Source organism: Garra rufa, chromosome 13 (assembly GCF_049309525.1).
Source record: "Garra rufa chromosome 13, GarRuf1.0, whole genome shotgun sequence".
Lineage (NCBI taxonomy): Eukaryota > Metazoa > Chordata > Actinopteri > Cypriniformes > Cyprinidae > Garra > Garra rufa.
The window spans coordinates 1,513,808-1,531,537 of NC_133373.1; the positions used below are offsets into that span (position 1 = coordinate 1,513,808).

Consider the following 17,730-nt stretch of genomic DNA (forward strand, 5'->3'; position numbering starts at 1 on the left):
ATGGCAATGCACTTGCTTTTTTCTCCTTGTTCAATAAGACAAATGTACATGCCATTTCTTTCGGTTTTAAGAAGCTTTATTGACCGCACAAATGTTTCTGCATGTGGATTGCTCTTTACACTCTCAAAGTCAAATTTCATGCCTGTCCTAAGAGACGAGTAATAAAAATTCATAAAACCCCATGCCAAGCATAATCTGTGACATTATCTTCATTAACATTTTGATTTCATTATGACCTTGTTTTATGGCTATTTTAGACAAACTGATGTAGAAATAACGGCTCATTATGTACTAAAAAATACACTTATGAAAAGCATAATTACAGCTTGCTCTAAATAAATATTTATTAGAGGGGGTTAGGGGAATTGCTGGAGGCTCTGGGTTTGCTGCCAGATGAGAGAAAAAAGACATTTGACTGTAATTAGTGGCCACTGTCCCCCTATAAATGGAAATTTCATCAAGGCTTGTTTGGAAAACTGCCTCATCCTTCAAACTAACATAAAAGCATGCATGATAAAGCAATTGCCAGCAGTCAGAATTGAATGACGTCTATTTTCCACATTTCCACAGGACTTTATGATAATTAGCAGTGGGTCAGAAGCGTCTGAGCCAAACAGAAAGCCCATCTAAACCAGTTCCTTTTAACGCTTATGAAACCAGGCATCCAAATAAAATCCTGCACAAATGAAGACTGCAGCTGCAATTACAGAAACTACTATTAATAGGACGGATGGGATTTTTGTTTTGTCCTCTTTTATTGACTCTTATACTCTCATATTGCTTTTCTGACAACTGTATTTTCCTTCATCTTTGAAATGTCTAATTATTTCCTCTGCCTGTAAATGAGTTGGTTTGACATACTCTTATTGGCCAATAGTACCTTCAGTCGGTTCTGATCTATTGTGCCATATCCTTTTTTTTTTGTTAGTTTTTTTTTTTACTGATTGGAAACACTGTATAGTTTTTCCTGGCTGGCAATCAAAATGTCCCGTAAAATTATAGTCAGACAGTACAAACCTTCAATTTTGGGTAAGCAATAAAATCTAATTTCAAACAGAAAACAAGATTATTTTTCTTACCCCACTGGCAGATTAGTTAGCTTGTTTCAAGCTAAAACACACTTAATTTTGACTTGTTTTTTCTGACAACAAGACAGTAATTTTTACTCATCTAGAAAATCCTTATTGATTTGAGAATCTTTAGATATTCTGGCTGGAAACAAGACAAAAAATCTAAGTCAGAAAAGCATTTTTTGCAGTGTGCATACACAAGTTCTGATTTACACAAGAGCTGAGGGAATGTGGAATGTGTAGAGAAGCTTACAAAATCTGTCCACAGTCTGAGATGATGATGGTTTTTGTGGGTTTCCCGTCTTTAGTGCCCAGTTCTCCGATTCTCCTCACCACATCCATGCCGTCTTTGACAAATCCGAAGGCCACATGCTTGAAGTCCAAGTGCTCTGCTTTCTTGAGGGTGATGGAGAACTGCGAGTTGTTGGTGTCTCTGCCGCGGTTGACCATTGACAGCAGCCCCGACCCTGTATGCCTCACCTCAAAGCTCTCATCCTCAAACTTTGCTCCATAGATTGATTTTCCTCCCGTTCCATCCTGGTTGGTGATATCGCCACCCTGAGAGACAGTTTTTAATATCTAGTTTTTATTCATGTTTATTACATTAATTAGTTTGTTTTTAGTTAGGCTATTTTAGGGTGCTTTCACATCTGTGGTTCAGTTCATTTGGTCTGGACCAAGGGCAACAAATTATACATTGTAGCATTTTTCTGCCATTTTGGGTCCTTTTCACACCACACTGATCGCTCTGGTCCGAACCAGTTGAAACTAAACCAAATCATGGGAAAACATCCACATCACTTGTTGGCCAGATCGTGTCATTGAGCGTATTTTCTTAACTGCTAAACAATGAGAAGATCTTGTGAGTTTTCGAAAGTTGGGACCTAATATGATGATCAGACCAACTTTATGAGGCTCCTCACAACTCCAAGTTTGTCCGCAAGCTGCCATGGGGCTATGTTGCTATAGTGCCATCTGTCAACAAATAAAGTTAGTTGTCCTCATCCCATAATAAACAGTGCAGCTGTCTCACCATAAACAAACTGCTCCAGTGTTCGTTTGAAAGCTTCATTGGTCCACTTGAATGTGATTGCTACATTCACACCTGCCCAAACGAACCTCACCATGAGGGAAAACGAACTCTGGTGCGATTCAACCGAACTAAAAAAGGCAGGTGTGAAAACACCCCTAGTACTTCAACTTAAATGAAAATGGAAACTATCTGGAATAAATAATGTTTTTCTTATTTTTATTTTCAGTTAGTGTTTATTTTACTTTAACAGAAGGTTTAAATTTTTTTAATATTAATAATAATAATCTTGCTACTCAGTTGTTTTGGACAAATGAACTAATGAACAAAATATGCAGAAAACTCTGCTGCAGATTAACCAGGACATTATTAACAGATGTGCAGCACTTGTTTATTTTTTTATAGGTAACAGTTGCAATAATTATTGTTTTGACATTGAGAATTTATTTAAATAAACTAATCCAGCATTGATGTAAATGATTATTCATTCAATCAATATTCACTGGAAGTGGATCAAAACCTTTCATCAAAGTTATACAATACTCGTTCTTCGGACAACTTGGATAAACTTTCTTGATCCACTCAAGACTTTTGTATGTTGTACTGAATGTTGACTACTGTAGAAAACAGTAGAAATCAGTGCATTTGCGTAAAATCAGTGTTTCCTCACCTGACACACGAAGTCCGGGATGATCCTGTGGAAGACGGATCCGCGGTAACCAAAGCCCATCTCTCCCGTACACAGAGCCCTGAAGTTCTCCGCTGTTTTGGGCACGATGTGAGCGAAGAGCTCCATCACTACTCTCCCAGCATCCTCATTGTCTATGGTGATGTCGAAGAACACCACAGGGTTGGACTCTCGTGAAAGTGCCTCTGCGGCAGACAAATGAGCGGCATCAACCTGTGACATGCGGCTCTGGCAATCGGTGAACATTCGTCTGAAGGACTCGGCCAGCTCTGGATTCTTGAACTTGGCTGCCAGCTGCTCGACTTTCCCGTCTCCCTCTGTGTGTGTGAACAAACATACAGATGTGAAGACACCAGCAGCAGCAGGGTGAGGAGGGGTGTATGAGGTGAGGAGAGAGGCCTGTACCTGAGTAGTCTGTGGCGGTCCACACCAGTGCATTAGCTGAGGTGTTCATGGGCTTGAGCTCGATGCTCTGGCTGATGATGTGGTTGGCACAGACTTTTAGCACCTGCTCGCGTCTCATCAGCATGCGGTAGCGCTTCTTCACGGGGTGGAAGAGGATCTTGATGTTTCCCACACCGCGCTCCTTCCACTGGTTGATTTCATGGTCCCAGCGGTACAGTTTGGCCCTTTCTTTGAACAGGATCTCTTCGTCCTCCTCACCGGACCTCACCTTCACCTGCAGGGGCCACATCAAACTACATTACACTTCCAGAGACATGAAGAGCACAGCTAACAGCATCACAGCAAGTGCTCACTTCTGGCAGAGAGACGATCAGCTCAAAGTGGATCTCATCATTATGAGGTGTTTTGTCATCACTACCCTCCTCTTCTGCTTCATTATGTGTCGCTGTGCTTCTAAAGACCGTGGCTCCTGCTCCTGACCACCCGAAAGGATAATCTGCAAAAGTAAACATGAAGAAAAAACCTCACTACCAATAGCAATGCTAACAGTAGCAGTATGAAATACTCGCCCTTTTATAATAGTGATTCATAAAAATGATGCCAGTCAGTCAGACACACACACACACACACACACACACACACACACACACAAACATTCAGAATTTTTTTTATCTCTCTTTTTTTCGGCTCGGACAGCTTTAGACAATAAGACACCTGTTAAACTTTTTTTTCAAAAATGATGCTATGTGTAGGTCTTTAAAAACAAACACAAGATGACCCTATCATATCAAAAATAACCCAAAATGTTAAAGGTGCAGTGTGTAATATTTAAGATTATCTCTCTCTAGACAGAAATGCAACTAAGCAATAAGGTACAAGAGGCCGTGCTGTATCATGAGTAAATCACGGCTGAAGGGCGTTGTTAGGCACGACGCGAAGTGGCTTTTATAAAACGGTTACCACACAATAAAAATATTAATATCAAAAACATATATTAATTTATATATATATTAGGTTGTACGTTTTCATAAAGTAAAATAATGAACTGCCCTCCACTGTAAAAAGTAGTCCCTAACTGCTAAAGCTTTGTTTACGTTGCTAAGGGTGGTTGCTAAGGAGGTTCAATGATACACAAAACCGTTGAGAGAAACGGTCATAGCCGTGCCGTATAATGAATACGACACAGCTGCTGACCAATCAGAATTGAGGAATGGAACCAACCGTTTTATAATATAATATAATATACATAACTATGTTTCCAGGGGTGAATAAAGACCTTACTTGATTACCCTTATGTTTTTATTACCTAACAATTATCAGTTTATATCTACATACTCTGCGGATCCCCTCACCTGGAAGACGCCATTATGTTGCTACTGTAGCCCTGAACAGACAAACTGCTCTACAGATCGCATTTCATCACTGCTGTTCTTGGGAAAAAACACTGACACAATGATGAACAAGTAACTGCAATACTCACAATAACATCGTTGTTACGTATGCGCTGCTACGTAAGAGTTTTTCTTTATGTTCTTGTATATCTTTAGCCATAGATATATATACATATCTATTGCTGCGTCCCAATTCGCATACTATCCGTCCTAAATAGTATTCGAAAATAGAATTAGTATGTCCCAAATCGTAGTATGTTTAAAAAAGTATTCGAAAGATTCCCGGATGGTCTACTACTTAACTTCGGAATTCAAAGTGCGGATCAATGCACACTCTAACGGCTAATATTGCCCACAACACATTGCGCGGTGAACGAGGATTCGATTAGAACTACAAACACGCATTAAAAGTGTTAAAAAACTACAAACATGGACGATATGCGCGACCAACGGACAGGTAAAGAAAGGGGTTTGAGTGATAAATAATCAATGTGTAACCTGATAAAAAATATTTTTAAAATGTTATCCTGGTTATATTTCATGTGCAGCAACATTATGAACTTTTATAATGATAGGTTTGGTCATTAACGTTTCAATGCATAATTATGCAAACACCAGCAGAGTTCTCGCCATGAAAGACTCCTGAAAGAACGTGCCTCTTCATTTCTCTCTAATACGGTAGGAAATTAAATTAAACGAAATGTAGATGATGTTAACTGTGATGATTGACAGGGCAGTTTAAACAGTGACAGGATTCAGGTAACTAAGCAACAGAGCGTCCGTTAAAAAAGCAGTTATGACGAAGTAGTATGTCCCAAAGCTTGCCTACTATTCTGCTACATACTCAAAAGTATGTACTTTTTCTTCACAAAAAGAGTACATACTTTTAGGGCGTAGTATAAGTAGGCGAATTGGGACGCAGCATATGTCTTTAGCTGCGTGTTTGTGTGTACTGTTTGTTTTAGGTGTGCAATCTGATTGGAGGAACTGCCTGTCAATCCGGTGACGTAAGACAGCGACGCACGGGATCGCGCCACCAATCATGGTGCATAAAGGAAAGTTACACACCTGTTCGAATCAGCCAGCTGACGATGGGTTTTGCTCGGTGAAGGCTGTTTTCTCTTTTGAGAAGCCAGTATGAGAGACTGTGTGCTGTTTTTGTAAGTGCTGCACTTTTAGCTTGTGGACTGCTCATTGTTGGAAGCTCATGTCGGTCACTTTGGTGACGCTTCCTTTTTGTCTTGGTGTGTTCGCTATACTTAACATCAAGCGCCGTTTCTGGCAAACAATTGTGTAAAACACCATGTACCGGCGGGAGGGGTTGTGAGCCAGGTTAGCAGGTCGCGTCCTACATGTTACACCACGTAGAGTTTTATTGTATAGACACACTAGGCTTAGAGAGATGGTGCCTGTTATGTATCTTTTTCGGTTGATAGTCAGTATAGTTTAGTTATGGCGTCCTGTGCGCTGAAGATGTTTTGTTTCGTATCTTTGGTTGATAGCTAGCTTATGTTGGTTTAATACTATTAGTTAGTTGGGGTTTTTGTTAAGTTTTTTTTTTCTTTGGCACCTCTCTTTCGCTCCTTCCTCTCTGCCTGAGGTTCCGGGAAACCAAAACGTTGTCTTGTCACTGATGTTAAACCAAAACGTATCTTGTCACTGTCTTTAAAACACTTAATTTCACTTTATTGCATAAGTAAAAACAATTGTGACTAAACGTGGTTGTCGGTGGCTTTGTTTGTTTGTTCTTTTTTTTTTTCTCTCTGTTGTAAAGATTTTTTTTTTCACCGTTTATAAAACATACACGCAACTATGGTGTGGTGCGTCCAATAAATCTCCTAGATAATAACGAGGGACGTAACAATCGTTTTATTGAATTATCAAGTAAATATAATTCCCTTATTTACGTTTTAAAAGAAACTTCAATATTCTTTGCTGTCTGAAACATCTGACATCTTAATCCCGTGTCGGTTGCCGTAGTTTCTGTAAAGGGAGGGCTGAGTGGTGGACGGAGCCATTGGTTGCAATTCAAAACTTCACCACTAGATGCCGCAAAATCTACACACTGCACCTTGAAGCCAAAAGGAATAATTGATGACGGGCCGTTGAAATCTTAGAAAAAGGGGGTGTCTCTCAAAAGTAATCGGTGAAACTTTAAAGGTCCACTGAAGTGCCTTGAAACACACAGCATTATTCTATGTGGTGACGTACTGTTAACTGAAACAAAAACATATCGCCCAGCCCCCCCCCCCACTAATTTTGAATAGCCAATAGCATTCAATTTATATCTGCTCGGGAAAGAGCCATTGAGATCGGTAAAGCCGCATTTGTAAGCTTATGACAGCCACAGACTAATAAATTACCCAACAAATTCAATATGAAACTTGTTAAAACGAAATAGTGATCAATATCCTGCTGAGGCTGTGTAGTTTAATACATGCCGACCGCACATATGAGCGCTTATGATCTGCTCCGTGTCTCTGTGTAGGGGGCGGGACACTACGGACTCTAGAGAGCATTTGATTGGACAGAACGTTTGATGAGAAACTGAAGTGCACAGTGAGTGATATCATCCAAATCCTTGATTCATGTTGGCGGAAGTGACAAGGCTGTAAGTTTTAATTGCCCATATCTTGTAAACACGAATTTTGTCTATGTTTTGCAGCACACTAGTTTATAGTTCACCTTAAGGCTAATATATTCATACTAAAAGCCAAAAAACTTTAATTTTGATTTCAGGGGGACTTTAAGTTTTCAGGGGGACTTTTAAATCACGCCGCTGTTACCTCACATGTGAAAACTGTCATGTAGTTTTTAGAGCAGCACTAACAACATTAGCATCTACGCTTACATGTATGCAAACTGTATGTGTGATTGTCTATGAGTGAGAGAGATTGGGAGAAACTTTCCATACATAATAAAACATAACTTTGTGGCAAAAACATGGCAATAATCTGTAGTTTTTATTCTAATGTTTACTGTGTTTATTTGTCTGGCCAGTGTCATTGTGGGTTTTGGTTATTTTTCTGTTTTGGGCTGTAAGGACCTTTGAAATTACTAAAATCATGTGGCCAAGTGATATAGACGTGTAATGCAGTCAAGAGTTGCCTGGAACTACGTTTGCCGTGCATTTCTCTGAAAAAAATTGCACACCATTAGAACGTTCGTCAGCCAATCAGATTCAAGCATTCAACAGCCCTACAAGACAACTCAGTAGAAAGACTTGTAAACTGGACTGTTTAATATGAGAAATCAAATGATTGACCTTTGAGCTGCTTCTGTTTATGAATCAGACTGGTGAAGTGGGAAACACTGGTAAACAGGTAAACACTGCACTCACCTTTTTTACCAAATGCATTTTCACTTGAACCCTTTGCCAAATCCGCAAATGAAAACATACCCGCAGATTTAAATCCGAAAGACAGACCTGCTGGAGGAACGCAAACACGTCACACACTTAGCAGCATTCAGCAGGCAAATGGTGATCTACAGTTTGTTTGAAAGAGCTGGACAGACAGTTTTATGTGTAAACTATTGGTCACAGAACATAGCTTACTGCTTGTTGGTGTGCTGAAAGGAGTCCCAACTGATGACTGGCTGGTCACTGCTTGAGCACAGGATTTCAGTCTTGGGGCACCTGTTTCCTTATCTTTTAAACTGGGAATTATGACACAAGATTTTTCTTTTAATGGCGAAGGGCTTCCAAAGATCTTCTGGAAAGAGTTTGACCTAAAGACAAACATAGGAGGAGAGACCCCAGACTTGATGCTTTGAGCACCAAGCTTTGCCCCAGGTGTCCTATCTGGTTTAGGATTGTTGTCTTCAGAAAGACCAGTAGATTCTTTTGTGGTTTCTTGAAGTACAGCAACTGCAGCCTTGCCACAAAGCATGTCTTGGTTGGAGGAAGTCACTCTCGCAGAAAACGGGGTGAGTAGGGTGTCTTTTTCCTGGGCAGTCTTTGCCTTTTCAAAGACTTCTTGGAAAGCATTTGCAGTATCCTGCAGTTTAAATCGGATTGCTAACTGTTCCACCTTGCCCTGCCCTTCTGCAAAATCAAATGCACTCCAGATCCATGCTTTCTCCGCTGCTTTCATGGGCTCAAGCTTCATATTTGAAGCAATCCAATGGTTTGCACACAGTTTGAGGACCTGGTCCCGTCTCATCACGAGTCTGACACGCTTTGTTTCATAGTGTTGTAGTATTTTAAGGTTTCCTATACCTCGTTCCTTCCACTGACTAAGATCTTTATCATAGCGGTATAATTTGGCCCGGTTACTGAAAAGGACTTGCTCGTTCTCCTCTCCTGTTGAGACCTCAACAAGATCAGGCAGTGGCACAACAGGCCGAAAGTACTGACCATCTCGCTCTTCCTTCTGTGATGCTTCTTGTTCATCTGTGCCAACAGAAGCCTGGCTCTGGTTTAGCTTCGATGGAGACTTGAGAATAGGCTTAAAACTGAAACTAAACCCTGTGGCTGATTCACCAAAGGAAAATAATTTTTTTGCTACTGCATCTGGCTGCGAAGAGGTATCGTGCACAGAGAAACTGGCATAGTCTTCTTGGTCATAGGCCTCTTTCAAACTGTAATTATCCCATTTCAATCCCTTGGACAGATTTGAGAAACTTGGGGCTGCCATTTTTTCTTTCTTTTTGTGAAGCTCAGCAATATTTTTGAGGAGGTCAGACGTAGATCCATTTTGTGACTGTCTGTCTGATGGTTTTGCCTCAGCTTTTGAAACCCCAAATGTGAATCTGCTAACAGATTCCAGCATAGAAAATGAAAAACTTGAACTGCTTGATAACTTTTCAGCCTTAGTTGTAGAGGACTCAAACTTGACACCTTCTGAGGATGCTTCTTCCTTCCTTGTACCAAACTGAAAAGTATTACCTGGATTGAAATTGGCTTTAAATCCTGTCACAGCAGATTGACTGCTAGAACTTCCAGAACTGAAGGTAAAAGAGGAACTGGATGGTGCAGCAGAGGTCTTGTTTGTCATATTAGGGTTTGCTGTCTGACATGAAACACAATGGCTAGATGTAGCTTCATTTCTTACCAGGCAAGTGTCACAATCCCAGGATCCATCATTTTTACTTGACTGGGTGGCAAAGAAACTTTGCAAAAATGCATTACTTTCATATGTGCTGCTTGGAGATTTGCAGGAAATGCATTCAGTTGCTGAGGCATCATTCCTTATTAAGCAGGAGTTACAGTCCCATTGACCCTCTTTCTTGGCAAACTGAGCACCAAAACCAGTGCTTAATGGGAACGCTGGAGCTGTTGACAATTTTTGATGTTGTGGTGCTTCGGCCTGAATTAATTTTTTCTCAACCTGAGCTCCAAAGACAGAAAATGTCACGGCAGCATCCTTTGATCCAAACTTAATAGAAGCTGATTTTTGAGATCCAAATCTGAAGCCCTTTGACCTGACATCAGCGCTGGCAGTGTTCTTAGCCGAGTCTCCAGAAGGTCCAAAAGAAAACCCTTTGGCAGGAGGAGACACATGAGCAGAGCCTTTGAGTTCCTCTACAGGTTTCACCTTTGCTGAAGAAGGAGCTGCACTGCTGCAGGCCACACATATTACAGACGTAGAAGCGTTTCTGACACGGCACACGTCGCAGTCCCATTCGCCCACCTTCTTGGCAAACTGAGCACCAAAACCAGTGTTAAATGGGACCGCTGGAGCTGTTGACACTTTCTCATGTTGTGGTGCTTCATCCTGAATTGTTTTCTTCTCAACCTGAGCTCCAAAGCCAACAGTCTCCACAGCATCCTTCAATCTAAACTTAAAAGAAACTGGTGTTTGAGATCCAAATGTGAAGCCCTTCGAGCTGACATCAGCACTGGCAGTGTTCTTGGTGGAGTCTCCAGAAAGTCTAAAAGAAAACAGTTTGGCAGGAGACGACACATGAGCAGAGCCTTTGAGTTCCTCTACAGTTTTCACCTTTGCTGTAGAAGGAGCTGCATTGCTGCAGGCCACACATTTTACAGACGTAGGAGCGTTTCTTACACAGCACACGTCACAGTCCCATTCACCCTCCTTCTTGGAAAACAGGGTTTTGAGATCCACTTCTTTGGTCTGTTGGCATTGTGGGGATTGGGAAAGAAACTTTTGAGCTTCCTCAAATTTGACTTTAAACAGCGCTGCCTCATCTGCTGTTTTAAAACGGATAGCATACGGCTCAGTCTTTGACAATTCATCTGTGTAGTCCATAGTGCACCACATCCAGGATTTGTCAGATCCAACATTTGGTTTGAGGGTCATATCGGCAGTGATATAATGATTAGCACAGATTCCCAGAACCAGCTCCCTCCTCATCAACAGACGAAATTTCCCAGATGTTTTGTGTTTCAGGATTTTGATAGTGCCAATGCTCCTCTCTTTCCATTCTTTAGTCTCTGAGTCAAATTGGAAGAGTTTTGCTTTCTTGCAGAACATCTCCTCTTCATCCTCACCATCAGTCTTATGAGGGAAAGGCACAATGGGTTCAAAATGAAGTCCATCCTCGTTCTCTTCCACAGGAGGGGTGTGTGTTGTTTGTTGGAAGGCATACATATGTTGCTGTGGTGGAAGACACTTCATCCCATATACTGGGCCCTGCAGAGGTAAACAAACAATACTTTTGATTCTCTTCCTTTTTACCGTAAGGTGGAAAATATTGTTTACATGAAAATCTCGCCCCTACCTTGTTTGATGTAACATTTCCAGCAGTATGTAGAGGACGTGAATAATCTGCTGAAGACTGCACAGAGGGACCTGTAGTAGCAACTGAGACAAATGGTCTGTTTTTAAGCATGTCTGAACTATTTCATACACAAGTGGATTTCCTTTTTTGAAAAAAAAAAACAGCATTAACATTTTAACCAACAATATTTAAAACCCAACAATCTTAAAATGTCTATAAATAATTTAGTCAAATATTTCAAGGCCTGTTCACAACAAGACAAACATTTGTTCTGAAAATGTATTCCATAACCATTTTAAATCTGAATCAATGTCAGTTCAGTTCTGTTCTCATTGACAAACATTCACATGCAATAAATGAGACTGCATATTGACTGAGATGTTTTGTGGAGAGATGTTCTAATCTCTTTTAAAGTAAGATTTGTGCCATTAATCCTTGATGTATTCATTTGTGTTAATTTATCACATACCTATAAACACATATCTCCTGTATAAGTTGTTTATGCACAAAAAAATAAAGGTGCTTCACGATGCCATAGAATAATCTTTTTTGTTTAAATGGTTCCATAAAGAACCTTTAACATCTGACAAACCTTTCTGTTTCACAGATTTTGACTGAATGGTTCTTTGTGAAAATAAAAAATGGTTCTTCTATGGCATATCTGTGAACTTTTTAAAGCACCTTAATTTTTAAGAGTGCACAAACACACACATCGTGCAGCTTGTCAATATGTTGATATTTATGTAAACAAAAGATAGACATGTATGTTAAAATATTAAACATTAAGACAATCTTAAATATTAAGAAAAAAATAGTAATAAATGCAATTCTATCATGTCTGAGACAAAACTATTCAGGCATCCATTCCTAAAACATATCTAATATGATGTTCATAATGAGATGAGATGATGGAGTCTCTGAACCTTTTTTTTTTTTTGAGAGCAGATGAATCTGCAGGACTTTACCTTTGTCTGAGATCTTCTTAAGCCCCTCTTTGCAGAAATCCTCCAGGTGGTCTCTCAGCTGACAGACAGATTCTCTCAGGCCATTAAAAGGTCCGAGAGAATTTATGAGGTTGTCATTTGTGTCTGTAAATTCAGGAGGTGCTGAGAGAGACTGGGAACTCTGCAGAACACAGAAAGCAAAACTCAGCAGCCTTGATTCCTTGATTGATCTTTAGTAACTTGCCTTAATCCTTCTCACAGCATCAGATTAATTCTTATATTCATTAAATCACATTAGCGCTACAGATTTTATTTAGCAAGACACTCATGCCACTTACATGTAAAATTTCTAGGAAATATTTTGGATGATAAAATATCTACTGGAGCATAAAAAGTCCTTCTAACAGTTTAAGCACATCATGGAGTAAGGGTTGGGTATTTTTGCTCAGGAAAGCAGCTAAAAGAGCTATAAACGGCTATTATTTATAATTTTAGAGCTGTTAGAGACACTGAAATTTCACAAGGATACTTAAGACATGGTTAGGTTAGGTTTGGTTTCAATGCACTGCTAATACACAGTCTCTGTTCATGTTTGGGGTCTTCATGGTCAAACTGATCAATATATTACAGACAAATAAAGTTTTTATCAAGTTTGAAGATCATCTGATCCAGTTTTGAAGAAAGTTACTTTGAATTGGTACTACTGAATGCACTTATTTCAGCATGAAATGTCAGTGAAATTTAGAGTCATTCTGCAATCATGAAACATTTCTCTGAGTCTTCTATCTTGCTCAAGTCCACTATGATTGTGTTCTTGTAGATGTCTGTTACCTGCAGGAACTGGATGTGATCCTGTGTGTGTGAAAGCTGCTCCAGCTCAGCGTCTTTCTTCCTCAGATCATTGATCTCCTGCTCCAGTCGCTCCAGTTGTTCTTCAGCTCGACTCACTGCTCGCTTTTCCTGATCTCTGATCAGCCGTATCAGCTCAGAGCGGCTTCTCTCAATGGAGCGGATGAGCTCAGTAAAGATCCTCTCACTGTCCTCCACTGCTGTCTGTGCAGAGCGCTGTTAGGACACACAGTGATTCAGGCTTCAGTGGGACTGAAAGAGACAAGAGAGCCTTCAAACTTCTCTTCTTCTCCAGACTCACCTTATGAGACTCCACAGTCTCTCTCAGCTGCAGTACATCTTTCTCTCTCTGCTGGATTCTCTGCTGGAACGTCTTCTGCATCTCCTTTAGCTGTTTCTGGAGGACAAACGGCGACAGTAAATGTCACAGAAAACTGTTACTAAATCATCATGTCGTAAAGTCCACCTAACTGGCGCAATGACCATATCCAGTGGTGGCTGAAGGTTTCCTGCCTGTTGTGTGTTCGAGTCTCAGCACAGAACTCTTTTCCACCATCAATACCATGACTGAGGTTGGGAACCTAGATCGGATTACTGATATTTTTCAAGTCCAGTTTGTGTTGTCTGTATCTCAGGAGGTCAAAGTGTCTGAGGTTCTTCTAGCCTTACAATGTGAACCAATCGATCAAGTAAAAGTAGAGTGGAGAAGTTTAAAGTTTACTTATCTGAAGTAATAACCAATGGCTGCAGGTTCAAAAGTGCTTTTGCTTTGTAACAAAGCTGCAGCTCTACGTAGACAATAAATTAACAATTGGATCACTCCATTTAGTGCTTCAACAACTGCCATCCATTTTCATTGTAAGTCAGTTTCTGACAACTATTTTCTGTCATGAAATCTGATTTACATGAGAAGGGGCTTAAGATTTACATCCAATCGATGAATAATCTATACAGAACACAAGCCAAAGTGATGTTATAAACAAGTGAAATCATCTGGATTTAGTCAGATTTACTGAGTAGAAATTCATCTGTCACTGCATTAAAATTTTGACTGATGGAAGTATTATTTTTCAAATAATAGCTGAATAGTTCAATCCATTATTTTGTTACTTAAAGCTTGAAAGTTGATAAAGATTTACAGTGCATTTTCAGCAAACAGGCTCATGAAACTCTTCTTGCAGCAACTATTCATTTTTGAAACATATAAAACGGGGCTAAAAGTCATTGCACACTGAGTTCTAAGTTTCGTATGCGTTTATTTATTTATTAGTATTCGTCATTCTTTCCTATTAAAATGCTTCCTACGGATGTGAAAATGCAGAAAATTGAACCTGATCTGAATTTTTTTTTATGACAGACTTAAAATGAGGTTGTATTTATTTAACGTGCGAAAATTTCAGACGAAAATATTTCAGCAATGTCTAGTTTTAAATACCTGTTTCTCTGTTCTCTGTGCTGCAGCTGATACGATGTCATGGTTTTTATGTGTATCCATACACAGCACACATATACATTTCTGGTCAGTGCGACAGAACACCTCGAGGAGCTTCTCATGTTTCTGGCAGATCATCTCCTGCAGTCGTTCAGTGGCATCAGTCAAAATGTGTCTCTTTCCTTTAAACCAACTCTCATGTTGTTCAAGATGATTCTGGCAGTAAGAGTTCAGACACATCAGACAGGACTTCACCGCTTTGTATTTTCTTCCAGTACAGACGTCACACTCCACATCTCCAGCTCCAGCGTAACAGTCAGCAGGAAGTTTGGTCTTCTTCAGTTTCTCCACCACTTCAGCCAGGATGGTGTTTCTAGCTAAAGCAGGTCTTGGACTGAAGGTCTGTTTGCACTGAGGGCATCTGTAGACTCTCTTCTGATCCTCCTGATCCCAGCAGTCTGTAATACAGCTCTTACAGTAACTGTGTCCACAGGGAATGGCCACTGGATCCTTCAGGAGATCCAGACACACTGGACAGCTGAACTCATCCTGTGAAAATCTGGCCTCTGCCATTTTACTGCATGAATAGAGCGACAGAAAAACACAACTCTTCAACCACACTTCAGTTTCTCTTTCCCTGGAATCAGGTGATTTCTGTTTCCTTTTACTGTGTTTGCGTGACGTGTTTAAAAGGGGTGTGTCTGCAAATCTGTAAAGCAGGTTTCTCATTCCTGTTCCTAGAGCCACACCTGGCTGTTTTTTTCAAGAAGTATTGCTTTTCAATTTATTATAATTGCCAGTATAATAAATTGTAGTTTTTTACCACATTGAAGTATATAGTATAGCAAGTGCAGAAAGTCATTAAAATAAATAAATAAGCTCAGACACAAACAGCCTATAAGGGTGAATTATTTAAATACGTTTATAAAACGGTTAGTTCCATTCCTCAATTCTGATTGGTCAGCAGCTGTGTCGTATTCATGATACGGCACTGCTATGACCGCTTCACTCAACGGTTTTGTGTATCATTGAACCCCCTTAGCAACCACCCTTAGCAACGTAAACACAGCTGCAGCAGTTAGGGACTACTTTTTACAGCGGAAGGCAGTTAATGATTTTACTTTATGAAAACGTACAACTTAATATATATAAATTAATATATATTTTTGATTTTAATATTTTTATTGTGTGGTAACCGTTTTATAAAAGCAATAAGGTACTTGAGGCCTTGCTGTATCATGAATAAATCACGGCTGAAGGGGTTGCAGGCACTCCGCTTCGCGTCGTGCCTAACAACGCCCTTCAGCCGTGATTTATTCATGATACAGCATGGTCTCTCGTACCTTATTGCTTAAATATATAATTAACTACAGATTAAATAAATTAAATATTAATGGCATAAGATTAAATAATGCACTCAAAATGAATTTGAAATATTTGATATAATTTAACTACATCTTTTAAGCTTTATCTTGAAGTGTAAAAGCTCTTAAATAGCCTATATTTAACCAACACAAACTTGTTACTGCTTTAGTTTTGTTACTCTGAATTCAGTCTCAATCATTTAATGCACAGCTCTTTTTTTTTTTGTCATCAGTTTGTCAGTGTCAGGATTCTTGTCCAGTTTGTCTTGTTTTTCCTAGTGTTTTTTCCCCCATGTTTCCTATTCAAATGGTTTAGTCTTTGTCTCCCCCTTCTGGTTCTGTCTGTATTGGTTTAGTCATGCCCATATTTGTTTTTCCCCTTTGTCATCTTATCTGGTTTGTAGCCACGCCCTGTTTGTTGTGTATTTAAGTCTGTGTCTGATCACACCCCAGTGGCCGTCGATGTATTGTTACTTCCGTCCGTTTTGCTCCATGTTCTTCGTTTTATTTCAAATAAATATCAGTATTTACTTTACTCCAGTTCCTGCCTGTTCATCTTCACCCCTCAACCCGCTAAACTGTGACAGACAGATGTTTCGTTCGGTTATAACTGTCAATCATAGCAATGACTCGTGCATATTTAGGAATTTACTCACGTTTTTTTAAACTTGCGTTTGTCAGGAAACTGTACACATGGGCGTTTGGTCCTTTTAGACAAACAAAAATTTTCTTTAATTGTGAATGGATTATGTAGAGAAAACGAACAAAGTACACTCCAATTATGGCACAGTACAGTTGACCGGAAATGACTTAGCTGGCTTGACTTAACAAGGAAGTAATCCATGCATATGTTCAATTGGCGCGCAAGTTCTTGTCGATCTTTAGCTCCGCCCACACCGCGCCTCCAGGAACTCGGCTGTTTTCATAGAGAACCTTAAAGCTGTATCTTACTTTTGTAAATATGATAAAATTAAAGACTTTTTGAAGATACAAAGGATGCAGTACTACTCTATATTTACTCAAGATTAACATAAGATTGGGTCAAACCGTGTTATGCCCCCTTTGAAGTGTTCCAAAAAAGACTATTATTTCTCCAATTAGGCTTTATAGGATAAAAGTATGATTTAAAAAAAAAAATACACACAATCTTTATCATTTCCCTAAATTGGATTTGGAATCATATTTTTAATCCAGTATTTGTATGAAATAAATGAAGGAAATCGTTTAAAGAAAGTGGGCACAAGAAGGTACAGTACAAGCCCATCTGAATATGAGGATATAAACATGCTCCGTTTAAACCAGTTCCTTTTAACGCTTATGAAACAAGGCATCCAAATAAAATCCTGCACTGCAATTACAGAAACTACTATTAATAGGACAGATGGGATTTTTGTTTTGTTCTCTCTTGTTGACTCTTATACTCCCATATTGCTTGTTCATCTTTGAAATGTCTAATTATTCCCTATGCCTGTAATGTAAATCTCGCAGTATTAAGTAAATGAGTTGGCTTGACATATACTATTATTGGCAAATATATATAACGGATATTTGTATCCATTAGATTTCTTCTTATTCTTCCTTCTTCCAATTCTGCTGCTTTTGAATCTATGACAGCTCATAGAACAGCTTCCAGGAAAGTTGTGTAATTTGGCACACTAACAACAACATTAACCTTAACAAGTTTGGAGTCTCTTACTCAAACTCTCTAGTGCCACCACTTGTCCAAAGTTTTAATCATGTTTATGCATTTTCCTCAAAATCCTTGGCTTATGCAGAGTCGAATGAACACCAATATTTAAAAATCGTAAAGTTTTTTTTTCCTCGCTATTTTGAATAATTTGTAAAACCTACTTTTCAAACTCCGTTTACCAAT

At 39.4% G+C, this 17,730-nt stretch overlaps 2 protein-coding genes across 2 annotated transcripts; both read right to left on the reverse strand.

Annotated features, from left to right (window-relative positions):
• On the reverse strand, positions 1 to 11,173 carry LOC141283233 (E3 SUMO-protein ligase RanBP2-like). The gene is made up of 6 exons (XM_073816519.1): positions 8,141 to 11,173; positions 7,925 to 8,014; positions 3,547 to 3,689; positions 3,194 to 3,467; positions 2,771 to 3,105; positions 1 to 1,628 (listed from the first exon to the last, which is right to left on the reverse strand). The coding sequence occupies exons 1-6, from the start codon at positions 11,163 to 11,165 to the stop codon at positions 1,320 to 1,322; spliced, it is 4,176 nt and encodes a 1,391-aa protein (XP_073672620.1). The 5' UTR covers positions 11,166 to 11,173; the 3' UTR covers positions 1 to 1,319.
• A 962-nt stretch (positions 11,174 to 12,135) lies between these two features.
• On the reverse strand, positions 12,136 to 15,113 carry LOC141283307 (uncharacterized). The gene is made up of 4 exons (XM_073816593.1): positions 14,497 to 15,113; positions 13,363 to 13,458; positions 13,044 to 13,277; positions 12,136 to 12,393 (listed from the first exon to the last, which is right to left on the reverse strand). The coding sequence occupies exons 1-4, from the start codon at positions 15,064 to 15,066 to the stop codon at positions 12,136 to 12,138; spliced, it is 1,158 nt and encodes a 385-aa protein (XP_073672694.1). The 5' UTR covers positions 15,067 to 15,113.
• Positions 15,114 to 17,730: the final 2,617 nt, after the last annotated feature.

Excerpts from the sequence above, each read along its gene's own strand:
- LOC141283233 (XM_073816519.1), bottom strand. The coding sequence starts at position 11,165 with ATGAAGTGTCTTCCACCACAGCAACATATGTATGCCTTCCAACAAACA. Across the intron at positions 8,015-8,140 it reads TTTCAGCACACCAACAAGCA|CAGGTCTGTCTTTCGGATTT; the intron begins GTAAGCTATGTT and ends GCGTTCCTCCAG. Across the intron at positions 1,629-2,770 it reads TCCCGGACTTCGTGTGTCAG|GGTGGCGATATCACCAACCA; the intron begins GTGAGGAAACAC and ends ACTGTCTCTCAG.
- LOC141283307 (XM_073816593.1), bottom strand. The coding sequence starts at position 15,066 with ATGGCAGAGGCCAGATTTTCACAGGATGAGTTCAGCTGTCCAGTGTGT. Across the intron at positions 13,459-14,496 it reads CACAGAGAACAGAGAAACAG|AAACAGCTAAAGGAGATGCA; the intron begins GTATTTAAAACT and ends TTTGTCCTCCAG. Across the intron at positions 12,394-13,043 it reads ATCACATCCAGTTCCTGCAG|AGTTCCCAGTCTCTCTCAGC; the intron begins GTAACAGACATC and ends TGTGTTCTGCAG.